Raw genomic sequence first — 27,455 nt, forward strand, 5'->3', positions numbered from 1 at the left:
CACACTTGTAGCGATGTGAAGTATTCCAGATAGATGGCCATCTGTCAGGAGTGATCTTGATTGCTCTCTCGCCCTCTGCTCTCTCTCTTTGTCTCTCTCCCCTTTCCTCTCTGTGTCCCCCTCTCTGTGTTCTCTCCTCTGTTGTTGCCCCCTTCTCTATGTTGTTCCCCCTTCTCTGTGTCATTTCCCCCCCACCGCATCATCCTCCCCTGTGTCATTCCCCTCTCTGTGTTCTGTCTTCTGTGTTGTTCCCCCCTCTCTGTGTTGTTCCCCCTTCTCCGTGTTGTCCCTCTCTCTCTGACCCCCTCTCTTTCTCTCTGTTCCCCTCTCTCTGCCCTCTCAGCCCTCCCTCTCTCCCCCCCACCCTCTCTCTGCCCCCTCTCTCTCTGTCCCCCTCTCGCTCTCTGTCCCCCCTTCTTTCTCTCTCTCTGATCCTTGTTGAGAGCAGGAACAGCGGTTTCCAAACTTCAGACAGATACATGGTTTTCCAGTGGGCTTTGAAAAAAAAGTCAGAATCCACCAGAAAACCCCAAATCTGTCCAAAGTTTGGAAACCACTGTTCCTGTTCTCAGCACCTGTCAGCTGTGAATATGGAAAGGAGTGTTCATGAGCATTACATAAAGATCTGAGCTGAGAAATTCTAATTCAGCTGTGAAATTGTCAGTGCAATTTCTTTTAAAGCTGGTCTGGTAGGAAAGAAGAAGCCAAGAAGGCACATTTCTTGTCCCTGAAATTACTAGTCACGGACCTCAAAATGTTTTACCATGGACACTGGTGTTCTTGTCCTTGCAACTTCTGCACCCAGCTGTATCACTCCAGTGTCTTTCTTTACCCTATCATTAAATCTGTGTTGTTAGAATACTTGTCCAACATCCAACGACAATAATGTGAATTTACATAGAGCCTTTAACTCAGAAAAATAACCCAAAGTGCTTCACAGATGCATAATAAAAAAAATCCAATCATGGACGAGCCACAATGTCCTCCAACTAAGCACTGGGACGATCAAAGCCATTGCCTTCAGCCTCAGTCACAAAGCCCATTCCTTGGCCATCACTTTCTTTTCCTTTTCCTTTCACAGTCTCAGGTTGAACCAAACTGGTCACAATTACAAACTTAAATCTTACAGCATCCTATTCAACTGTGAATTTTCTCCATCACAAAGACCCCGAACCACCACCTCCCTCACTTCACCTGTCTTCCACCCCTGCCTCTGCCATGTACCACTGAACACTTGATTCATCCCTTTATCGCTCCCAGGTTTAACTATTCTAAAGCTTAAGAAAGAAATGAGAAAAAAAACAAGCAAAAAAACACAGAACAAAATGGGGGCAGAGGTTATGATCTAAAATTGTTGAACTCAATGTTGAGTCCAGAAGGCTGTAAAGTGCCCAGTTGAAAGATGAGGTGCTGTTCCTCGAGATTTGTTCCCTGTTTTTTTGCTGATTCAGTTTTTTCTCTTCTTTCTTTCTTAATCCCTTTACTTTACATTCAGGTTGCTGCTCTCCTGCCATTCACACCTCCTCTAGACACATGTTTTGTTTCTTTACTTGTCCCATTACCACTCCCTATGGCTTTGTACCTTGAAACGTTTAGTCATTTAATCTCACCTGCCCTCCACCCTCTCACAGACCTGCTCTTTTGTTATTCTTTCTACTCTCCCCGTGCACCCCCGCCCCCCGCCCTTCACTTGCTCAAACCTATTACATTTCTAATTTTTCCCAGTTCTGCTGAAAAATCACAGACCTGAAACAGTAACTTTTTCTTTCTCCACAGATGCTGCCAGACCTGCTGAGTATTTCCAGCATTTTCTGTTTTTATCGCTGATTTTCAGCATCTGTATTTTGTATTTTTCTTTGGCCATCGTTTAAGGGGGAGGCAGATAAACACATGAGAGAGAAGGGAAAAAGAAGGTTAGATGAAGAAAGGTAGAAGGAGCCTATGTAGAGCATGAACATGGCATGGACCTGTGTGCTGAATGACTTATTCTTGTGCTCTAAATGCTAAAAACTGTTAGACCCCGAATAAAGATCTAGTATTCTAGATACAGTATAGCAATGAAATTTGCTGATCTAAGAGCGAAGAAAGAAATAAAATATCTAGCACCTTTCATAACCTTGGAATGTCCCAAAGTGCTTTAGTACTTTTGAAGTGCAGTCACTATTATTATGGAGGATGCATGACTGCCAATTTGCATAAAGCAAAGTCCTTTAAACGGAAATGTGAAAATGACCAAATAATCTGCTACCATGATGTTGTTTGAGAGGTAAACATTTAGCCACAACACCAGGGAGAACTTTGCTCCATTTCTTCAAAAAGTGCCATAAGATGTTTTACATTCCCCTGAGAGGGTATGGTATGGTAGTAAAGATGGCACCTGTAAGACTATAGCATTCCGTAAATAGTGCACAGGACTGTCAGTGTGGATTATGAGCTCAAGACTCAAGAACCCATAAACTCCTGACTCAGAGGTAAGAGTGGTATCACTGAGCCATGGCTGAAAGCACAAGACAGGGGAATGTGAAGAAATAGGTCAGTTATGTTTTATTTTCACCCGTCAAGTGAGAGTATATTTGGAGGAAGTTAGTTTTTGTTGCCATGTGGCACTGTGACCACCCTTCCTTGCACTGCTACTGCCATAAAAACATTGAAATTTTACAGCATGGAAGGAGGTCATTCGGCCCATCGTGACTGTACCAGCTGGAAAAGACCTAGCCAACCTAAACCCATTTTCCATCACTTGGTTGGTAGCCCTGTCAGTCAAGGCACTTCAAATGTATATCCAAGAAGGTTTCTGCCTCTACCAACCTTTCAGGAAGTGAGTTCCGGATCCTCACCACCTTCTGGATGAAAAGAATTTTTCCTCAACTCCTCTTTAATACTTCTAACAATTACTTTAAATCTATGCCCCCTGGTTATTGACCTCTCTGCTAATGGGAATAGGTCTTTCCTGTCCACTCTATCTAGGCCCCACTTAATTTTATAGACCTCTATTATATCTCCCCTCAGCCTCCTCTGTTCCAAAGAAAACAACCCCAGCCTCACAGTTAAAATTCTAATTTCTGTCAATGTCCCCATAAATTTCTTCTGTACTCTCTCCAGTGTGATCACATCATACCTGTCATGTGGTAACCAAAACTGTATGCAGTACTCCAGCTGTGGTCTAACTAGTATTTTATACAGTTCTAGCATAACGTCCCTGCTTTTATACTCCAGACCTCAGCTAATAAAGGAAAGCATTCCATATGCCTTCTTAACCACCTTAGTGGTATTATCACTGGACTAGTAACCCAGAGACCCAGGGTATTTCTCTGGGGACATGGGTTCAAATCCCACCACAGCAGAAGGTGGAATTTGAATTTAATTAATAAATCTGGAATTAAAAGCTAGTCTAATGATGGCCATGAAACCATTGTCGATTGTTGTAAAAACCCATCTGGTTCACTAATGTCCTTTAGGGAAGGAAATCTGCTGTCCTTACCTGGTCTGGCCTACATGTGACTCCAGACCCACAGCAATGTGGTTAACTCTTACATGCCCTCTGAAATGGCCGAGCAAGCCACTCAGTTGTATCGAACCGCTAAGAAGTCAATAAAAAGGCATGAAACCAGACGGACCACCCAGCATCGACCAAGGCGCTGGAACTGACAACAGCAAACCCAGCCCTGTCGACTCTGCAAAGTCCTCCTTACTAACATCTGGGGTCTTGTGCCAAAGTTGGGAGAGCTGTCCCACAGACTAGTCAAGCAACAGCCTGACATAGTCATACTCACGGAATCATACCTTAATGACAATGTCCCAGACACTGCAATCACTATCCCTGGGTACGTCCTGTCCCACCAGCAGGACAGACCCACCAGAGGTGGTGGCACAGTGGTATACAGTAGGGAGGGAGTTGCCCTGGGAGTCTTCAGCATTGACTCTGGACCCCATGAAGTCTCATGGCATCAGGTCAAACATGGGCAAGGTAACCTCCTACTGATTACCACCTAACGCGCTCCCTCAGCTGATGACTCAGTACTCCACCATGTTGAACACCACTTGGAGGAAGCACTGAGGGTGGCAAGGGCACAAAATGTACTCTGGGTGGGGGACTTCAATGTCCATCACCAAGAGTGGCTCGGTAGCACCACTACTGACCGAGCTGGCTGAGTCCTAAAGGCCATAGCTGCTAGACTGGGTCTGCGGCAGGTGGTGGGGGAACCAACACGAGGGAAAAACATACTTGACCTCGTCCTCACCAATCTGCCTGCTGCAGATCCTTCTGTCCATGACTGTATTGGTAGGAGTGCCCATTGCACAGTCGTTGTGGAGACGAAGTCCTGCCTTCACATTGAGGATACTGTCCGTCGTGTTGTGTGGCACTATCACCGTGCTAAATGGGATAGATTTCGAACAGATCTAGCAATGCAAAACTGGGCATCCATGAGGCGCTGTGGGCCATCAGCAGCAGCAGAATTGTACTCAACCACAATCTGTAACCTCATGGCCCGGCATATCCCCCACTCTACCATTACCGTCAAGCCAGGAGACCAACCCTGGTTCAATGAAGAGTGCAGGAGGGCATGCCAGGAGCAGCACCAGGCATACCTCAAAATGAGGTGTCAACCTGGTGAAGCTACAACACAGAACTATCTGCGTGCCAAACTGCGTAAGCAGCATGCGATAGACAGAGCTAAGCGATCCCATAACCAACGGATCAGATCGAAGCTCTGCAGTCCTGCCACATCCAGCCATGAATGGTGGTGGACAATTAAACAACAAACTGGAGGAGGTGGCTCCACAAATATCCCCTTCCTCAATGATGGGGGAGCCCAGCACATCAGTGCGAAAGATAAGGCTGAAGCATTTGCAACAATCTTCAGCCAGAAGTGCTGAGTTGATGATCCATCTCGGCCTCCTCCTGAAGTCCCCAGCATCATAGATGCCAGACTTCAGCCAATTCGATTCACTCCGTGTGATATCAAGAAACGACTGAAGGCACTGGATACTGCAAAAGCTATGGGCCCTGTCAATAGTACTGAAGACCTGTGCTCCAGAACTTGCCACGCCCCTAGCCAAGCTGTTCCAGTACAGCTACAACACTGGCATCTACCCTGCAATGTAGAAAATTGCCCAGGTATGTTCCGTACACAAAAAGCAGGACAAGTCCAACCCGGCTAATTACCGCTCCATCAGCCTACTCTCAATCATCAGTAAAGTGATGGAAAGTGTCATCAACAGTGCCATCAAGCGGCACTTGGTTAGCAATAACCTGCTCAGTGACGCTCAGTTTGGGTTCCGCCAGGGCCACTCAGCTCCTGACCTCATTACAGCCTTGGTTCAAACATGGACAAAAGAGCTGAGCTCAAGAGGTGAGGTGAGAGTGACTGCCCTTGACATCAAGGAAGCATTTGACCGAGTATGGCATCAAGGAGCCCTAGCAAAACTGAGGTCAATGGGAATCAGGGGGAAAACCCTCCGCTGGCTGGAGTCATACCTAGCGCAAAGAAAGATGGTTGTGGTTGTTGGAGGTCAGTCATCTGAGCTCCAGAACATCACTGCAGGAGTTCCTCAGGGTAGTGTCCTAGGCCCAACCATCTTCAGCTGCTTCATCAATGACCTTCCTTCAATCATAAGGTCAGAAATGGGGATGTTCACTGATGATTGCACAATGTTCAGCACCATTCGTGACTCCTCAGATACTGAAGCAGTCCGTGTAGAAATGCAGCAAGACTTGGACAGTATCCAGGCTTGGGCTGATAAGTGGCAAGTAACATTCGCGCCACACAAGTGCCAGGCAATGACCATCTCCAACAAGAGAGAATCTAACCATTTCCCCTTTGACATTCAACAGCATTACCATCGCTGAATCCCCCACTATCAACATCCCAGGAGCTACCATTGACCAGAAACTGAACTGGAGTAGCCATATTAATACCGTGGCTACAAGAGTAGGTCAGAGGCTAGGAATCCTGAGGCGAGTAACTCACCTCCTGACTCCCCAAAGCCTGTCCACCATCTACAAGGCACAAGTCAGGAGTGTGATGGAATACTCTCCACTTTCCTGGATGGGTGCAGCTCCAACAACACTCAAGAAGCTCGACACCATCCAGGACAAAGCAGCCCGCTTGATTGGCACCCATCTACAAACATTCACTCCCTCCACCACCGATGCACAGTGGCAGCAGTGTGTACCATCTACAAGATGCACTGCAGCAATGCACCAAAGCTCCTCAGACAGCACCTTCCAAACCCACGACCTCTACCAACTAGAAGGACAAGGGCAGCATATATATGGGAACACCACCACCTGCAAGTTCCCCTCCAAGTCACACACCATCCTGACTTGGAACTATATTGCCGTTCCTTCATTGTCGCTGGGTCAAAATCCTGGAACTCCCTTCCTAACAGCACTGTGGGTTTACCTACCCCAAATGGACTGCAGCGGTTCAAGAAGGCAGCTCACCACCACCTTCTCAAGGGCAATTAGGGATGGGCAATAAATGCTGGCTTGGCCAGCATCGCCCACATCCCATGAATGAATAAAAAAAAACTACCTGTCCTGCAACCTTCAGGGCTCTGTGGGCATGCACTCCAAGGTCTCTCTGTTCCTCTACACTTCTCAGAATCCTACCATTTGTTGTGTATTCCCTTGTCTTGTTTGCCCTTCCTAAATGCATTAACTCACACTTCTCCAGATTGAATTCCATTTGCTACTTTTCTGCCAACCTGACCAATCCATTCATACCTTCCTGCAGTCTGCAGCTTTCTTCTTCACTATGGCCAATTTTTATATCATCTGCAAGCTTCTTAATCATGCCCCCAAAATTGAAGTCTAAATCATTGATATATACCACAAAAAGCAAGGAACCTATTGCTGAGCCCTGCGGAACACTGCTGGAAACAGCCTTCCAGTCACAATAACATTTGCCAACCATTATCCTTTGCTTCCTGCCTATGAGCCAATTTTGGATCCAACTTACCACTTTGTCTCGGATCCCATGAGCTTTTAATTTCCTGACCAGTCTGCCATGTGGGACCTTGTCAAAAGCTTTGCTAAAATCCATGTCGACCACATCAAACACACTGTCCTTATTAACCCTCCTTGATACCTCCTCAAAAAAATTCAATCAAGTTAGTCAGACACAACCTTCCCTTAACAAATTTAAGCTGACTGTCCTTGATTAACCTGTGCCTTTCTCAGAGTTATTTCCAATAATTTGCCCACCATTGCAGTTAGACTGACTGGCCTGTAATTACTCTGTCTAACCCTTCCTCCCTTTTCAAACAATGGGACAAGATTAGTAGTCCTTCAGTCCTCCAGCATGGTATCTGTGGCCAAAGAGGATCAGAAAATGATGGCCAGAGCCTTTACTATTTCCCTCTTGCTTTCCTTAGCAGCCTGGGGTGCATTTCATCCAGGCCTTGTGTTTTATCCATTTTCAAGGATGCTACACAACTTAATATTTCCTCCCTCACTATGTTTATCCCATCCAATATTTCACACTCCTCCTTAACTACAATGTTTTCTTCATCTCCCTTTTTTGTGAAAATAGACAAGAAGTACTCAATGCCCACGTCTTCCGTCTCCATACACAAGTTATCTTTTTGCTAAATCAAATCTTAGCTTAGTAAAATTGGCCCTTCCCAATTTAAACTTTTACTGGTACCACCAAAATGCTCTCCCACTGATACCCCTTCCACCTGACCAGCTTCATTTCCAGAAACTAAATCCAGAACTGCCCCTTCCCTTGTTGGAATTGTTACATACTGGCTAAAAAGTTATCCTAAATGCATTTCAAGAATTCTGCGCCCTCGATACCTTTTACACTGATTCTATCCGAGTTAACATTAGGATAGTTGAAATCCCCACTATCACTACCCTATTGTTTCTGCACTGCTCAGCAATTTGCTTACAAACTTGCTCTTCTATCCCCCTCTGGCTAGTTGGGGGGGAGGTCTATAGTATACTCACGGCAGTGCGATTACCCCTTTTTTGTTCCTCAGATCAACACAATGGCCTCATGTGATAATCCTCCTTACAGTTGTGATTGTTTCTTTAACGACACCCCCCTCCTTTTTTATCCCCCTCACTATCCCAAATGAAAACATGTTGAGCTGCCATTCCTGTCCTTCTCTAAGCCACATTTCAGTAATAGCTATGATATCATACTTCCGAGTGTCTATCTGTGCTCTCAGCTCATCTGCCTTATTCTCTAGGCTCCTTGCAGTGAAGTGTATACTAGTAATCACTCGTCAACTCCTTTGTTGTCTATTTTCTCATCTTTGTTTCCTCAACCTTCTATACTTAATTTTCTGCCTTCTATTTCTAGTTTTGCTTCTGTTCCTTCTGAATCTACGCTTAGGTTCCCATCCCCCTGCCAAGCTATTTTAAACCCTTCCCAACAGCACTAGCAAACCTCCCCATCATGATATTGGTCCTGGCCCTGTTGAGGGGTAAACTGTTTGGCTTGTAAAGGTACCACCTCTCCCAGAACTTGTCCCAATGCCCCAGGAATCTAAAGCCCTCCTTCCAGCATCATCTCTCCAGCCATGCATTCAGCTGCACTATTCTCTTATTTTAGTACCCACAAGTGCCTGGCACTGGGATTAATCCAGAGATTACTACCTTTGAGGTCCTACTTTTTAATTTCTTTCCTAGATGTCTAAAATTTGCTTGCGTGGCCTCATCCCTCTTTCTATCTATATCATTGGTACCAATATGACCTCTGGCTGTTCATCCTCCCTCCTCAGAATGTTCCGCAGCTGCTCAGGGAGGCAACATACCATTCTGGACCCATGTCTGCGGCCGCAAAAATGCCTGTCTGTTCCCCTAACTATTGAATCTCCTAACACTATTGCTTTCCTGACCTTCCTCTTTCCTCCCTGCACAGGTGAGCCCCCATGGTGCTGTAGGGGCCTTAGCTCTGGCTGTATTGCCCAGAGGAATGATCGCCCTTGCCTATATTCAGAACGACCATATCTGGCACTTCTACCATACCAGTCACTGCATGCCTGGCACTGCTACTGCCATACCTGGCAATGCTACTGCTGTATCTTGCACTATTAGGTTTGGTCCTTCATTTACAAAAGCCCAAATATACGACTGTTGCAAACAAAAACTGAGCCCTGAAAATATTATTCCATCATTTTTTGTTGCGCCAGTGATAAGTAAAATACAGAAAATAGTTCTGCTTTTTTCCCCTTGTGAAGGCAGCAAATTAACTTCCATATTATCAGCAACTTGGGTTAATGTTTGTTTTTAGTACTACAAATATTTTAGATATTTGTTGCGCAGTTTTTTTTGGAAGTAAAATCCAGGTAATATGGGCGTTCCTTTAATAGGCACAGAAAAGGCCAGTTATTAAAACTTAAATCCCACAGAGCTGCTTCAATTTTATCACTGCTCCAAACTGGGTCAATTACATTACCCAGGAGCAACAGATCACTCAGTACATGGCCAAATTCTTGTAAAACCATCCTCAGCAAAACTGCAGGAGTTCCACCTTCCTTCACTCTCCCAGAGATTATTTTTATACATACATCAAATTTGATCAAAAAATATAGAGATGGCAGGAAATCGGTAATCTTTACACTACTTCTCTGCAAATTAAAATTAATAACAAACCACTTTGGCAATGGAAAGCAGCATTCAGTCTCAATGGACATTTTAATGGCAGCTGTGTCGATCAGTTTGTTGTACCTATATCTTGATTAATAGTTTCAACGTTAAACACCGATAAAATATAAGAGCTATGTCGATACTTCTTAACAAGCATCTTAGTGTAGAGATTGTAGGAGCTGTCACCCATAGAATTTAGTTTTTTTTAACTTGCAGCCTTTGGAGAACACTAATGAGTTTCCCCCTTTAGAAATGCCTATTAAGACCTAAAAGCTGTTGTCAAAACGCAAGGCTTCGATGCCAAACAGACTGAGTCAGCAGCTCTCTACAGCTGCCTTCTGGCTAAAAAGCACAGAAATATTATCTGGGGAGAAATGGTACAAAAATATTTATAGTGTGTTTCTGAGCGTGTGCAGTTCAGCGTTACAAATTGGTTTGTCAGACTGAATAATACAAGGGCAAGAATAAGAACAGAGTAAAACTGCTTTGTAATATCAGCAATCTGTTTATTAACCAATGAATCTTTATATAGAAAAGATAATTAGCAATCACCTCTGGAGTTACATTCTGCTTCTCCTTTTTTTAATATATACAGTGATGGCTTCTGCAGCATGGCTTTGTCCCAGTGCAACCTGCTGTGACTGAAACATTAGCAACATGTTCAGTGTGGAGGACCTCCTGATTTCTCATGGCTATCAACCTCCAAAGAAAAGTTCAAAAGACAAGCCCCCATCCTCCGACGAGAACATCTACACCAGCTGCCATTGTGAAGTCAGGGAGAACAAGTCCGGCCACGGAACAGTGAATGGATATGAGACCGACACCGGGGCCTACTCTACCAGCAGGCAGGCACGAGTGGAGGGCTACTTCAGTGACAGTGAGGGCAGGGAAAGGAGTGCAAGAAGACAGACTGATGTCAGCTGCTCTGCTGATGTTCAGAATTTGCCCACGTTTGCTGTAAAGGAAGCAGGGTGAGTTAACCAGCTGTCGCAGATTGCTGAATGTTGGTGATGTAATGCGCTGGCGCTCTCCTATACAGGAATGATGAATGCTTTTAACACTTCAAGTTCATTGCATATGTGCTCACCTGTATTAGATTGGATCCCATTGTAATTAAGTGGAATTTATGCTTGTTTCATCCAACCTCTAATATCTGCTCAGTGACTTTCAGTGCAGTCTTCTTGCAAATTTAACCCTAATTTATTTGGAAGTTGTGAAATATGTTACAGGGATGTCTAATAGCTTTGTTGCACAAGGGAAGCTTTACAAATGACTTAAAAATCAATACAAATTGCAATTTCAAAAACAACATGCTTTTGAAATTGTGTTTGTGACAGTTCCACTGTTGGTACTGCCTAAAAATTAATCTCAATGTAAAGATCACTTGATCTGACTGTCAATTAAGTCATTATCACAAACTGCTTTGCATTATAAATGTGCCATTTTGCATCATCTTCACTCACTGTAATACAATGGATAAACATTTTTGTTTTAATTCTTTCGTGTGATGTGGGTGTCACTGGCCAGACCAGCATTTGTTCCCCATCCCTATTGCCTTTGACAACTGAGTGACTTGCTCGGCCATTTCAAAGGGTGGTTAAGAATTAAGCACATGACTGTGGGTCTGGAGTCCCAGATCAGGTAAGGAAGGCAGATTTCCTTCTCTAAAGGACATTAGTGAAAGAGATGGGTTTTCATGGCAATCAATGATAGTTTCATGGTACCATTACTGAGACTAGCTTTCAAATCCAGATTTTTTATTAATTTATTGAATTAAAATTCCACCAGCTGCATTGGTGGGATTTGAACCCGTGTCCCCAGGACATTAGCCTAGGCATCTGGATTACTAGTTCAGTGACATTGCCACCATGCCACCATCTCCCACACATCACGCTTCCATCTTGTCCTAACTGTAATCTTATTAGGTTTTCACTGTATTTCTCAACAGTTATATCAACAGCCTATGACACCGGAAAAGTAGTCGGGATTTTTCCAAGGTGGCAGGGATCCTGCCAATGAGGCCGGAAGCGGAAATGGTGGGGGTGATGGGGGAGCGACCTCACTTCAGCGGGCGGCAGGACCTGGGGCCACATTTTAGGTGCAGCAGCCAAATAAGTGGCTGCCCTGGGCCTGCCGTCCAATTAAGAACAGTGGCCCGCCCCCAAGGACTTCGAGCCCAATCAGACAGCCAGCAGCTCAGCAGAGCCACTGCCAGTGGCAGCCACTGCTAGGGCTGCACCTGGAGAAAGATGACACAGCAATGGACGTGCACACTCACAACCAGGTGAGTGGGGTCTGGGAGCACCAGAGCCAGTCAGACAGGCCTCGGTGGGGGGGGGGGGGGTGGGGTGTGGGGACATTGAGGACAGGCGGCACTGATGACATGGGAGCGGCCATTGTCATAGGGCGGGGGGGATGTTTGCCTCTTTGTGGACCAAAGAATGTCCAAGAAGGAGGCCACCACCAAAGCCCACAGGAAGGCAGTCTCTCAATGTGGCAGGGGGCTTCCCTGTCACTGATGAAATGCCAGCACAGCAGGGAAAAGGCCCTCAAGTGTCCACTTCAGTGACTCAATTCAGCTCCGGGCAGGCAGACCACCTGCCACCTTTCCTGCCCAGAGCTGAAATCGCATGGCAGCAGGAAGGCATTGCCCATGCCACCTGATACCATCCCACGCCATTTTTCCAGTCTTTCTGCCTCTGACCCCCATCCTCAAAGGGCCCAGAAAATCCCAGCCAATGTTTCAAATCAGGTTAGCTGCCCTCATGTTTTCAAGGGTAAATTGACCAAGTGATGTACTGCTAGGCCATTCAGACTATAAGAAGTTGGTGATCCCAGGGGCAGAATGTTTGGGCCCTGCCGAGGTCGGGAACAGAGGCAAAAGGGGCCCAAAAATAGGGGCTCTGGCAAGTGTGCCGTTTTCCCGACCCCGTTCCAGCACCGGCCATTTTAGTGGAGGCGGATTCAGGGCCTGGCAGGGCTGCCTGCCCCCACAAGGTGGGGGGTAGTTAGGCTCACTAACAGCCTTGTTAAAGGTACAGACTGGAGGCTGACTGGGATTTCCAGTTGATCTCTAGCTTTCCGACGCAACGGGGCAATTCAACTTCCTGGTGGCAGGCATCCAGTGGCAGGCTAGGTGGGGCCAGTGCTCTAGGCAGGCCTACAGGCCCCCTCTGCCTGCCTGGGTGCAGGTGCAGTCAAAGCCAGCCCTGTAGAGGGAATTGCCCCCCACCCCACCACTCCACCCCCCCCCCCCCCCACCCCGCCCCAGCTGCTTTTTTCTGGTTTTTAATTAAAATTATTAAAAAACTTAGTGGGATGGCACTTCCATGTTAAAGCACCCTCTCAGTTACTTATCCTTTACTGCAACCTGCTGCTCTATACAACCTGGAAGGCCTCTAATAGGATCTCCAGCTTCGAGAGCTGGCTGACTGCCCTTAATTGGACAGGGAACAAGGGGTACCTCTGGGAAAATCCCAAAAAGTGATTGTTTCCCCCGGGAGCAGGGTCGGGACCCAGAAGCACTCCCGACTTCTGTTTCCCACCCCCATAGAGAAAATTCAGCCCCATTGTCTGTACTGTGAGCTGATTTCAACCAAGATAACAATGATTGAGGCAGGAAGGGGGAATCAATCAAGGTTCACTCTCATGATCGCACTCCAGTGATTGCTGCTGGAAAGTACATGTGTGAACACTGACTGTGATATCCCCACGTCTGAGTAGCCCGTCAACACTTGAGCCTATATTTTCCTCTTTTAACTTAATTATTAGCTATTTTTTAACAGACTGAAGTAGAAAAGAGCTGTTTACACCCAGTTTTCCTGGGCTATTTCATTAGCATAACCTTGCGTGTCAGGTTGGAGCTAAAGAGCAGACTAGTGGTGGGAGGAGGAAACTAAATGTAAGTAAAATTTAATAAGATGGGGACAATAAAAGGGGATTGTCACAATTGACGGGGGGCAGAAAGTCCAAAAGATTTGGAGGCTTCAGATGACATCTTAACACAGTAACAGTGTCAGCAAAGGGCAGGCAAATAAAGAGATGGGCAGAAATGAAGGGAAAGGAAATGCAAGGTATAAGCAAGAGTCTACAAGCAGTATATGGTGTAACCCAGCACAATCAGAGAACTCCCATGACTGCTCTGTAGTACAGATGTTGCTGCGTGAGGTGACTCCAGGATGGTGTTTCCTCAGTGTCCTGATTTTATTTGCTTTCAGTTGGACAGGATATGGGTGGAGTAAAAATCAATTGCAGTCACCTGCCCACCTGATTCTTGCTGTCTGTGTGCCATTTTAACAGGCTCATTCTAGCCAGTCAGTGAGGTCACCACACCAGTCTGGCAAGGCCCGCATTGATATTAAAAAGTCATGGTCTAATGATGTCATTCAGACCCTGACTATATTTTAACCATGAGTAGCTGTGCCAGTGGCCATTGACTTCCTTGCCATGATCACGAGGTGCAAAGGGGCAGCAGGCCTAGAAGTGGGCCAAAAGCTAAATAATTTAACCTAACAAACAGTAATGTCACAGAGCAGGGAGAGATCGCTGGTACAGCAAGAAATTTAAAGCACACTGTTCTCTTGCGCTGCTAGCAGCAGTGCCTGGGAGATTCATGTCCCATTCTGGGAGAGTTCAGGGCAATCAAGAAGGTTGGCAACCTTGGGGAAAGGAAATCTTGCATTCTCTCTCACTGTCAAAAGGTTTAAATTATGGGTCAATTTAAATTTTCAAATTGTAGTTGATCATTTTTTGTTAGATTAGGGCATCAAGGGATCTGGAGAAACTAGAGCTGAGGTCGAAAGGAACATATATTTAAAACAACTGAATGGTGGAACAAGCTCAAAGGGTTGAATGGCCTACTCATGTTTCTATGTTCCCATTTCAACCTTGATCTTCCATTAATCCCATTTTTCCTAGTTTTGCAGTCTTGCAGCAATGGGTTCCTCCCTGGTGCAGGGATTTCCCTGAGAGCCCCCTTGCATAACTAATGACTCTTGGTGCATAAAAGTGGGTGAGCATCATGGTAGGATTGGCAAGTAGGTGAAAGCCCAATTGCCCCTCTCAGGCATTGAGCCTAGCCAGAGGAAAATTCAGTCCCACATCTTCACTTCTTGTGTGCAGCACAATGGGAGGTCAATAATTGATGTAAAGTTAACTGTACTTAGTAATATTAACTTCTAAGCTGCCATACGCTTTCTACATGCTTATTGATATCTGGGTTCGAATTAGCAAAGTAATTTTTTTGCAGCAATGGACATAAAGGGACAGAGAACAACATATTCTATTTCTTTTTCAGCTTTTTAAAACATTTCTAATAAGGTTTAATCATGTCCCCACTCCATGTCAGATGCTATTCAGTGACTGAGAGGGCAGACTACCAAATTGCTAGAAGGCCTCCACTAATGCAACCTTTGATCCAATTCATCATCCATATTTTAGTTTTTTCTGCCCTTACTCTCCATATGTAAGTGATTTGCTCAAACCACTTGTGGCTCGCCCTCCCCGACACAGCACTGCCAGGATAGATAACACTCAATGTCTGGAGTCAATTGCATAAAATGCAGCTTTCCACTCTGTACAACTACACATTGGATCCCACAGACAAATGATACTGTGAAAAATTACTCAGCAGAATAGAGACAGCTGTTTGTAGCCAGCAGACATGCTATGCTTTATTACTCTCTTTTCTTTCAATCTCAGAAGTTACAGTATCACATTGTGGGATTAGGAATCAGGCAAGGACACTATGATATTTCTCACACTTTGCAGTGCTCCAGCACATTCTGAGATATTTTACATATATTTATTAAATTCGGGTGATTGTCAAGGAGAGAAAGAAATTTCAAAGAAATTACAGTTTCTTTTTGATATTACCAAGTCTGTTAACCCAAGATATTCCTGGTTTTATTGTACCTTTTTTTACATATTTTAATTTCCATCTTCTATCAAATATTGATATTTATATTTATGCACTGCAGCTGTCACACCAATAGCACAATTACTGCAAAATGCAAAGCAAAGTATCTGGCGATAGAATAAAAGATGTATGTTAGGATATAGTCTGACACGGAACACAAAAGTCCGAGTGTATCAAGCCTGTGTCCTCAGTACCTTGCTCCATAGCAGTGAGGCCTGGACAACGTATGTCAGCCAAGAGCGACGTCTCAATTCATTCCATCTTCGCTGCCTCCGGAGAATCCTTGGCATCAGGTAGCAGGAGCATATCTCCAACGCAGAAGTCCTCGAGGCGGCCAACATCCCCAGCATATAGACCCGACTGAGCCAGTGGTGCTTGAGATGGCTTGGCCATGTGAGCTGCATGGAAGATGGCAGGATCCCCAAGGACACATTGTACAGCGAGCTCGTCACTGGTATCAGACCCACTGGCCGTCCATGTCTCCGCTTTAAAGACGTCTGCAAACGCGACGTGAAGTCCTGTGACATTGATCACAAGTCGTGGGAGTCAGTTGCCAGTGATCGCCAGAGCTGGCGGACAGCCATAAAGGCAGGGCTAAAGAGTGGCGAGTCGAAGAGACTTAGCTATTGGCAGGAAAAAAGCCAGAAGCACAAGGGGAGAGCCAACTGTGTAACAGCCCCGACAACCATTTTTATCTGCAGCACCTGTGGAAGAGTCTGTCACTTTAGAATTGGCCTTAATAGCCACTCCAGGCGCAGCTTCACAAACCACTGACCACCTCTAGGCACTTACCCATTGTCTCCTGAGACAAGGAGGCCAAAAAAGATGAGTTAGGATATAGTCTTAGGCTATTAATTCAATAGAGGGCTCCTAATGTCAATCCAAAGCACAAGAGCTCAGTTCTGCTGGTTTTAAGAATGTAAGCAAAACCCTTAGATTGAATGCAGAAGGTTCCTGACCCCAGTATCATAATGTAATATTTTACATAAGATTTCTTAGTACTTGATTCAGTGATAGCACCTTGAATGTGCATGTAGCTGTTGTGAGAACTGGTTGGTATAATACTAACTAAAACTGAAGTTAGCTAGGGGTCAGCAGCTATTTGATAAAAATGGGCTGCAAATGCGATGTACTGTTGCCAAGTAGATGGAGAGACCTCCACAGCTAGCTCCAGCCTTCAATATTTAAGGATTGCTGAGAGACGGGCTTGGTAAGCCATCATTACCATCACAGATCAAAGACTGAACTTAACCTATCTTGTCACCATCATTATCAACTTAACAAGACTAGTTAGTAAATTCCCTTTTCAGATGGTGAACATTAACTTATTCTGACTGAAACTTAAATGTGGAATTTGTAATATTGTTCAGAACAGCAAAACCTAACCAATTATCACCACTGATGTATCTCTCATTTCTCGGAGCAAGGCTTTCAATTTAGCACTAATTTTGTGCCGAATTGTTGTGTTTTAGGCCCACCTTCAATAGCAACTGTATTAACATTACCTGAATTACAAAGAACAAAGAACAGTACAGCACAGGAACAGGCCATTCGCCCCACCAAGCCTGCGCCGATCTTGATGCCTGCCTAAACTAAAACCTTCTGCACTTCCGGGGCCCATATCCCTCTATTCCCTTCCTATTCATGTATTTGTCAAGATGTCTCTTAAACGTCGCTATCGTATCTGCTTCCACCACCTCCCCTGGCAGCAAGTTCCAGGCACTCACCACCCTCTGTGTAAAAAACTTGCCTCGCACATTTCCTCTAAACTTTGCCCCTCGCACCTTAAACCTATGTCCCCAGTAACTGACTCTTTCATCCTGGGAAAAAGCTTCTGACTATCCACTCTGTCCATGCCACTCATAACTTTGTAAACCTCTATCATGTTGCCCCTCCACCTCCGTCGCTCCAGTGAAAACAATCCGAGTTTTTCCAACCTCTCCTCATAGCTAATGCCCTGCAGACCAGGCAACATCCTGGTAAACCTCCTCTGTACCCTCTCCAAAGCCTCCACGTCCTTCTGGTAGTGTGGCGACCAGAATTGCACGCAATATTCTAAGTGTGGCCTAACTAAGGTTCTGTACAGCTGCAACATGACTTGCCAATTTTTATACTCTATGCCCCGACCGATGAAGGCAAGCATGCCGTATGCCTTCTTGACTACCTTATCCACCTGCGTTGCCACTTTCAGTGACCTGTGGACCTGTACGCCCAGATCTCTCTGCCTGTCAATACTCCTAAGGTTTCTGCCATTTACTGTATACCTCCCACCTGCATTAGACCTTCCAAAATGCATTACCTCACATTTGTCCGGATTAAACTCCATCTGCCATTTCTCCGTCCAAGTCTCCAACCGATCTATATCCTGCTGTATCCTCTGACAATCCTCATCATTATCCGCAACTCCACCAACCTTTGTGTCGTCCACAAACTTATTAATCAGACCAGCTACATTTCCTCCAAATCATTTATATATACTACAAACAGCAAAGGTCCCAGCACTGATCCCTGCGGAACACCACTAGTCACATCCCTCCATTCAGAAGAACACCCATCCACTGATACCCTCTGTCTTCTGTGACCGAGCCAGTTCTGTATCCATCCTGCCAGCTCACCTCTGATCCCGTGTGACTTCACCTTTTGTACCAGTCTGCCACGAGGGACCTTGTCAAAGGCTTTACTGAAGTCCATATAGATAACATCCACTGCCCTTCCTTCATCAATCATCTTCGTCAATTCCTCAAAAAACTCAATCAAATTAGTAAGACACGACCTCCCCTTCACAGAACCATGCTGTCTCTCGCTAATAAGTTCGTTTGTTTCCAAATGGGAGTGAATCCTGTCCCGAATAATCCTCTCTAATAGTTTCCCTACCACTGATGTAAGGCTCACCGGCCTATAATTTCCTGGATTATCCTTGCCACCCTTCTTAAACAAAGGAACAACACTGGCTATTCTCCAGTCCTCTGGGACCTCACCTGTAGCCAATGAGGATGCAAAGATTTCTGTCAAGGCCCCAGCAATTTCCTCCCTTGCCTTCCTCAGTATTCTGGGGTAGATCCCATCAGGCCCTGGGGACATATCTACCTTAATGCTTTGCAAGACACCCAACACCTCCTCCTTTTTGATAATGAGATGACTGAGACTATCTGCACTCCCTTCCCTAGGCTCATCATCCACCAAGTCCTTCTCTTTGGTGAATACTGATGCAAAGTACTCATTTAGCACCTCGCCCATTTCCTCTGGCTCCACACATAGATTCCCATCTCTGTCCTTGAGTGGGCCAACCCTTTCCCTGGTTACCCTCTTGCTCTTTATATACGTATAAAAAGCCTTGGGATTTTCCTTAATCCTGTTTGCCAATGACTTTTCATGACCCCTTTTAGCCCTCCTAACTCCTTGTTTAAGTTCCTTCCTACTGTCTTTATATTCCTCAAGTGCTTCGTCTATTTCTAGCCTTCCAGCCCTTACAAATGCTTCCTTTTTCTTTTTGACTAGGTTCACAATATCCTGCGTTATCCAAGCTTCCCGAAAGTTGCCAAACTTGTCTTTCTTCCTCACAGGAACATGCTGGTCCTGGATTCTAATCAGCTGACGTTTGAAAGACTCCCACATGTCAGATGTTGATTTACCCTCAAACACCGCCCCCAATCTAAATTCTTCAGTTCCTGCCTAATATTGTTATAATTAGCCTTCCCCCAATTTAGCACCTTCACCCGAGGACTACTCTTATCCTTATCCACAAGTACCTTAAAATTTATGGAATTATGGTCACTGCTCCCGAAATGCTCCCCCACTGAAACTTCGACCACCTGGCCGGGCTCATTCTCCAATACCAGGTCCAGAATGGCCCCATCCCTCATTGGACTATCTACATACTATTTCAAGAATCCCTCCTGGATGTTCCTCACAAATTCTGCCCCATCCAAGCCCTTAGCACTAAGTGAGTCCCAGCCAATATAGGGGAAGTTAAAATCACCCACCACCACAACCCTGTTACCTTTACGTCTTTCCAAAATCTGTCCACATATCTGCTCCTCTACCTCCCGCTGGCTGTTGGGAGGCTTGTAGTAAACCCCCAACATCGTGACTGCATCCTTCCTATTCCTGAGCTCCACCCATATTGCCTCGCTGCATGACCCCTCTGAGGTGTCCTCCCGCTGTACAGCTGTGATATTCTCCTTAACCAGTAATGCAACTCCCCCACCCCTTTTACATCCCCCTCTATCCCGCCTGAAGCTTCTAAAGCCTGGAACATTTAGCTGCCAATCCTGCCCTTCCCTCAACCAAGTCTCTGTAATAGCAACAACATCATATTTCCAAGTACTAATCCAAGCTCTAAGTTCATCTGCCTTACCTGTTATACTTCTCGCATTGAAATGAATGCACTTCAGACCACCAGTCCCGCTGTGCTCAGCAACATCTCCCTGCCTGCTCTTCCTCTTAGTCCTACTAGCCTTATTTACTATGTCCTCCTCATTTATTTCACTTGCTGTCCTACTGCTCTGGTTCCCACCCCCTGCCACACTAGTTTAAACCCTCCCGAGTGACGCTAGCAAACCTTGCAGCCAGGATATTAGTGCCCTTCCAGTTTAGAGGAGGCAAAGATGTAAAAGGAATACGTTAACTCATTACATAACCTACTGATGGTCTGATACTCATTTCTTCCGTATGTAATGTGATTGTACAAGTCATAGAATCATTGAGTCATTTATGGCAAAAAAGGCCATTCATCCCATCAAGTCCATACCAGCTCTCCACAGAGTTATCCAGTCAGGCCCACGCCCCCACTCAATACCCATAGACATGCCAGTTTATTTCCTTCAAATGCCCAACCAATTTCCTTTTGAAATTATTGATTGTCCGCTTCCACCACCTTTGTAGGCAGCGAGTTCCAGGTCATTACCACTTGCTGCATAAAGAAGTTCTTCCTCATAATTCCCCTTGCATCTTTTTTTTGTATTCCTGGGATGTGGGCAATGCTGGCTAGGCCAGCATTAATTTCCCATCCCTAATTGCCCTTGAGAAGGTGGTGGTGAGCTGCCTTCTTTATTTGCTGCAGTCCATGTGGGGTGAGTACACCTACAGTGCTGTTAGGAAGGGAGTTCCAGGATGTTGACCCAGCAACATTTGCCCAAAATCTTCATGCTGTGTCCCCTAGTCCTTGTACCATCAATTAATGAGAACAGACTTTCCTTGTCTACCTTATCTAAGTCTGTCATAATCCACAAACAGGACTGTCCTGGCAGACCCACTGTTTCAGCCTGTTCCTGCTCCACTGAACTTATTTCTTCCTATCTTGACTCTATCTTTTCTCCACTGGTCCAGTATCTTCCCATCTACATCCGTGACTGTTCTGGTGCCCTACATCATTTTGACAATTTCCAGTTTCCTGGCCCTAACCACCTCCTCTTCACTATGGGCGTCTAATCTCTCTACACCTCCATCTGCTCTGATGATGCAATCTTCCACATCAGTGCTTCTGATATGTCTTCCTTTTTCCTCAACCAAGGATTCCCCCCCCCCCCCCCCCCCACTGTGATTGACAGGGCACTCAACCGTGTTCGGCCCATTTCCCGCACCTCCCCCCTCACCCCTTCCCCTCCCTCCCAGAACCGTGACAGGGTTCCCCTTGTCCTCACTTTCCACCCCATCAGCCTCCATATCCAAAGGATCATCCTCCGCCATTTCCACCATGTCCAGCGTGATGCCACTATCAAATGCATCTTCCCCTCCCCTCCCCTGTTAGCATTCTGAAGGGATTGTTCCCACCCCAAAACCCTGGTCCACTCCTCCATTACCCCCGACACTTCATCCCCATCCCACGGCACCTTCCCATGCAGTGATAGAAGATATAATATCTGTCCTTTTACCTCCTCTCTCCTCACTATCCAAGGCCCCAAATACTCCTTTCAAGTGAAGCAGCGATTTACTTGTACATCTTTCAATTTAGTATACTGTATTCGCTGCTCACAATGTGGTCTCCTCTACATTGGGGAGACCAAATGTAGATTGGGTGACTGCTTTGCGGAAAACCTTCGCTCAGTCCGAAAGCATGACCCCGAGCTTCCTGTCGCTTGCCATTTCAACACTCCCCACTGCTCTCATGACCACATCTCTGTCCTGGGCTTGCTGCAGTGTTCCAGTGAACATCAATGCAAGTTCGAGGAACAGCATCTCATTTACCGATTAGGCACACTACAGCCTGCCAGACTGAACATTGAGTTCAATCATTTCAGAGCATGACGGGCCCCCCTTTTTTATTTTTAGTTTCATTTTTTTTATATTATTTTATTTTAGTTTGTTTCATCATTCATATTTTTACCATGTGCCTGCCCACTGTTTTTTTCATGCTTGTGCTAATGTCCAGGGCTGTTCATTATTCTGTCATTTAACACCCTCTCTGCACTAACGCTTCATCTTTCACCACACCATTAACACACCCTTTGCCTTTGCTCCATGACCTGAAATGTTAACCCTGCTTCTCTCTCCACAGATGCTGCCAGACCTGCTGAGTATTTCCAGCAATTTTTGTTTTTATTTCAGCATAATTTCCCTCCTTTTGTACTCTATGTACAGATTCACAGAATCATTACAGTGCAGAAGGAGGCCATTCAGCCCATCATGTCTGCATTGGCTCTCTGAAAGAGCAACTCCCTCAGTTCCATTCCCCTGCCTTCTCCCCATAACCTTGCACATTCTTCCTTTTCATATATCTGTCTAATTCCTTTTTGAATGCTTCAATTGAACATGCCACCACCATGTTCTCAGGCAGCTCATTCCAGACCTTAACCACTGGCTGCGTGAAAAAGTTTTTCCTCATGTCACTTTTGCTTCTGTTACCAAATACTTTAAATCTGTGCCCTCTCATTCTCAATTCTTTGACGAGTGGGAACAGTTTCTTTCTATCTACTCTGTCCAGACCCCTCATGAATACCTCTATTAAATCACCTCCCAGCCTTCTCCTCCAAGGAAAACAGTTCTAACTTCTCCAATCTATCTTCATAACTGAAAGTCCTCATTCCTGAAACCATTCTCGTGAATCTTTTCTGTACTTTCTCCAATGCCCTCATGTCTTTCCTCAAGTGCAGCGCCCAGAATTGGATGCAATACTCCAGCTGAGGCCGAACTAGTGCCTTATACAAGTTCAACATAACTTTCTTGCTCTTGTACTTTATGCCCCTATTAATAAAGCCCAGGATGATTTATTAACCACTCTCTCAACTTGTCCTGCCACCTTTAATGACTTATGCACCTAGGTCCCTCTGCTCCTGCAACCCCTTTAGAATTGTACCCTTTATTCTATAATGTTATGACTTGGTGAGAAAGGGGTTATAGCGTTCCCTCTCAGCCTTCACCTGGTCTTATCATAACAGGGATTAATTTTTAAAACACTGTTTTTAGCTCCCCCTTGGTGAATCCTTGTTCACCGCTTTTCAATTATAAGGCAAAGAAACCAGCACAAACAGGTTTCCTTAGGTTTAAAGAAGAAAGGTTGAAATTTATTAAACTTAAACTTAAGCTCTGATTCAGTTAATGCCTACGGATACAAGACACGCTCATGCTAGCATGCATATGTGATACACACATGCAGATAGAGACAGAAAAGCGCAGAAGAAAATAAAGTGGAAAAGTTTGTGGCAATCTCTGAAGAAGGTTTTTTGTTATGGGTCTTCGAGCTCCCTGTAGAGTCCTTGATTGTAGGTAGATCTTGCTTTTCGTTAGGGCCCAGTAATTTTCTTAAACCTTGTTCGCTGAAGGAGACCTTTCTCTCTTGGGGATCATGTGTCTTCAGTGTGTTTGGAGCTCCATGAGAAAGAGAGGGAGAGACAGAACTGAGAGGTCTTCTTCAGTCCAGGAGCATACAGATACTTTCCATTCAAACTTTTTGTACAATTCAGAAAAATCAGGTTGCCAAGCAGGCTAGTCACGTGACCAGCTGGTCTGACCATGCCATCCCAGCAGTCATCCTGAAATTTGTGCTCCCTCACCTTCAATGTCTGGTGCTCAAAGTCCATTGTGGGTTAAATTGGATAAGGGAAGTAACCCCTTTTGTCTCCACAAGCACTGTCTGTTAATATGCAAATGTCTTTCCAGCCAAGGGCCTGGTGATTTTTTTTAAACAAGTCCTTTCTTCACTTCAGCAACAGTTTTCAAATCAATGCTCATATGACAAAATTAATATGCCTCATTCTTGGCAGGTGGGGGTATAGCATGACAATATTGTCTCTCCATGTTCCTTCTACCAAAATGAGTCACTTCACATTTCTCTGCATTGAACTTCATCTGCCACCTGTCTGGCCATTCCACCAACTTGTCTATATCCTTTTGAAGTTCTACACTATCCCCCTCAGTGTTCACAATGCTTCCAAGTTTCCTATCATCTGCAAACTTTGAAATTGTGCCCTGTACACCAAGGTCCAGGTCATTAATATAAATCAGGAAAAGCAAGGGTCCCAACACTGATCCCTGGGGAACTCCACTACAAACCTTCCTCCAGCCCGAAAAACATCCATTAACCACTATGTTTCCTGTCACTCAGCCAATTTCGTATCCATGTTGCTACCGCCCCTTTTATTCCATGAGTTACAAGTTTGCTCTCAAGTCTGTTGTGTGGCACTGTATCAAATGCCTTTTTAAAGTCCCTGTACACCACACATCAACAGCATTTCCCTCATCAACCCCCTCTGTTACGTCCTCAAAAAACTCCAGCAAGTTAGTTAAACATGATTTTCCCTTAAAAAAATCATGCTGGCTTTCTTTAATTGACACACATTTCTCCATGTAACTATTGATTTTGTCCCAAATTATTTTTTCTAGAAGTTTTCCCACCACTGAAGTTAAGCTGACTGGGCTTATCTTTAGTTGCTGGGCTTATCGTTACACCCTTTTTTGAACAAGGGCGTAATGTTTGCAATTCTCCAATCTTCTGGCAAACCCCCCAGTCTAAGGAAGACTGAAAAATTATGGTCAGTGCCTCTGCAATTTCCACTCTCACTTCCCTCACTATCTTTGGATGCATTTCATCTGGCCCTGGTTCTTTATCCACTTGAAGTACAGATAGCCTATCTAATACTTCTTCTTTATCAGTTTAAACCCATCTAGTGTCTGACTTACCTCCTCTTTCAACATTGCCTGGATTGCATCTTCTTCCTTGGTAAAGACATATGCAAAGTATTTATTTAATACCTCAACTATACCCTTTGCGTCCATGTGTAAATCTCCTTTTTTGGTCCCTAATCAGCCTCACTCCTCCTTTTACCATCCTTTTACTATCTATATGCTTAGAGAAAACTTTAGGATTTCCTATAATGCTAGCTGCCAGTCTCTTTTCATGCTCTTTCTTTGCTTCTCTTATTTGCTTTTTCACTTCCCCTCTGGACCTTTTATATTCAGTCTGGTTCTCAATAGTATTTTCTACCAGGCATCTGTCATAAGCACACTTTTTCTTCTTCATTTTAATCTCTACCTCTTTTGTCATCCAGGGATCTCTGGATTTGTTTGCCCTACTTTTCCATTTCGAAGGAACACACCTTGACTGTACCCGAACTATCTCTTCTTTGAAGGTAGCCCATTATTCATCTACCAGTTTTCGTGCCAGCTTTTGACTCCAATTTATTCGCCCCAGCTCCATTCTTACCCCATTAAAGTTGGCTTTCCCCCAGTTAATTTTTCTTACCCTGGATTGCTCTTTGTCCTTTTCCATAGTCAGCCTAAACCTTATGATGCTATTCTCTAAATGCTCTCCTACTGATACTTGATCCACTTGGCCCACCTCATTCCCAAGAAACAGGTCTAGCAGTGCCTCCTTTCTCGTTGGACCAGCAACATACGGTTGTAGAAGATTTTCCTGAACACACTCTAGGAACTCTTGCCCCTCACGGCCCTTTACACTACTATTATCCCAGTCGATGTTTGGATAATTAAAGTCCCCCATTATAAGTACCCTATCATTATTGCACCTCTCTGTAATTTCCTTGCAAAATTGTTCCTCCATGTCCTTCCCACTAACTGGTGGCCTATAGACAACATCGAGCAATGTAACCACACCTTTTGTGTTCCTTAGCTCTAGACAAATTGATTCTGTCCTCGATCATTCAGGACATCCTTTTTCTCCAGCACGGCAATGCTCTCCTTAATCAATACGGCCACCCCTCCCCCCTTTTTTCCCTTTCATAACTTTCCTGAACACCCCTTGTATCCAGGAATATTTAACACCCAGTCCTGCCCTTCTTTGAGCCAGGTCTCTGTTATAGCGACAACATCATATTTCCACATGGCAATCTGCACCTGTATCTCACCAGTCTTATTAAACTCACTCTGTTGATTCACATACATGCACATTAACCCTGATTCAGACTTTATTACTTTCTCCCTTACTCTGACCCCATCTAATAACTTACTATTCCCTACTCTTGTGCTATCTATCTCCCCCAGTATTCTGTGCATCTTGGTATTCCTCTCTAATACTTGCTCCTGGGGTTCCCACACCCCAGACAAGTTACCAGTTTTGCTTCCCTCCAATCTGAGCTCCCTCTTAGGTTCTCATACCCCTGACAATTTAGTTTAAACCCTCCCCAACAGCACTAACAAATCTCCCTGCAAGGATATTTGTCCCAGTCCTGCTAAGATGCAACCCGTCCATCTTGTACAGGTCCCACCTGCCCCAGAACCGGTCCCAATGTCTCAGAAATCTGACGCCCTCCCTCCTACACTAGTTCTCCAGCCACGTGTTCAATTGCTCAATTCTCTTATTCTTATGCTCACTTGCACGTGGGACTGGGAGTAATCCTGAGATTACTACTTTTGAGGTCCTACATTTGAATCTTCTTCCTAGCTCCCTAAAATCTGCTTTCAAGACCTCATCCCCCTTCTGACCTATGTCATTGGTACCGATGTGGACCACGACCTCTGACTGTTCACCCTCCCCCAGAAGAATATCCTGCAGCCACTCCGTGACATCCTTGACCCTGGCAACAGGGAGGCAACACACCATCCCAGAGTTATGTTTACTGCCACAGAAACGCCTGTCTGTTCCCCTGACTAACAAATCCCCTATCACTATTGCTCTTCCACTCCTCTTCCTCCCCACCTGTCATGCCACAAAATTGGCTCTGACTGCATTCCTCTGAGGAACCATCACCCTCACCAGTATGCAAAATGGAAAACCAATTAACGAGTGAGATTGTCTCAGGGGACTCCTGCACTATCTGCCTGGTTCTCTTAGACTGCCTGGCGGTCACCCATTCCCTATCTGCCTGCATACTTCTAACCTGCAGTGTGACCACCTCCCTAAGCGTGCTATCCAAGTGGTCCTCCACCTCATAGATGCACAACAGTGACTCCAGCTACCGCTCGAGTTCCGAAACCCGTAGTTCAAGCTTCTGCAGCCAGTGACACTTCCTGCAGATGTGTTTGTCTAGGACACATGATGCGTCCATGACTTCCCACATACTGCAGGATGTACATTCCACTTGGCAGAGCTGCCCTACCATATCTTAACTTCACAGACTATTTATTATATGCAGAATAGCTTACCAGGTACTCATCAAACAGCTTCTTCCACTGCACCAAAGCTGGAACCAAATACTAGAGAGTTAAAAAAGTATGAAAAAATGTAGAAAAATGGAGCACCTTCTCCCCCACTTCACCTAACTCGCCACTCACCAAACTTGAATCTCCACAATCTGTTTGCAGTCTGCACCCAGACCATTGTATTTATACTTTTTGAAGCTGAAACTGCAGCAACCAGATTTGGTCAGCTACTTAACTAATCAGCTACTCTGTAGGACAGCCTGTTAAATCCAGCCTAAGGCTGGAAGAAACTTACTTTACTTTTTAACCCTACTTTATCTAGAGAGTAAATCCCAGTTAAATGCTAACTGCAGGGTGGACTTTTATAAAGATAAAAAAAATCGCCACTCACCACACTCT

The 27,455-nt window shown here is 45.1% G+C and overlaps 1 protein-coding gene across 3 annotated transcripts in view; it reads left to right on the forward strand.

The window, feature by feature from the left end:
* The window catches only part of jcada (junctional cadherin 5 associated a), a 253,287-nt gene that overhangs the window by 159,578 nt on the left and 66,254 nt on the right, over positions 1-27,455 (forward strand). For all 3 annotated transcript variants that reach the window (XM_068014296.1, XM_068014287.1, XM_068014305.1), the window contains one exon: positions 10,200-10,575. In XM_068014296.1, coding sequence (XP_067870397.1) covers positions 10,262-10,575 — 314 coding nt within the window. In that variant the 5' untranslated portion in view covers positions 10,200-10,261. The remainder of the gene's footprint in view (positions 1-10,199; positions 10,576-27,455) is intronic.

Source organism: Heterodontus francisci, chromosome 2 (genome assembly GCF_036365525.1).
Source record: "Heterodontus francisci isolate sHetFra1 chromosome 2, sHetFra1.hap1, whole genome shotgun sequence".
NCBI lineage: Eukaryota > Metazoa > Chordata > Chondrichthyes > Heterodontiformes > Heterodontidae > Heterodontus > Heterodontus francisci.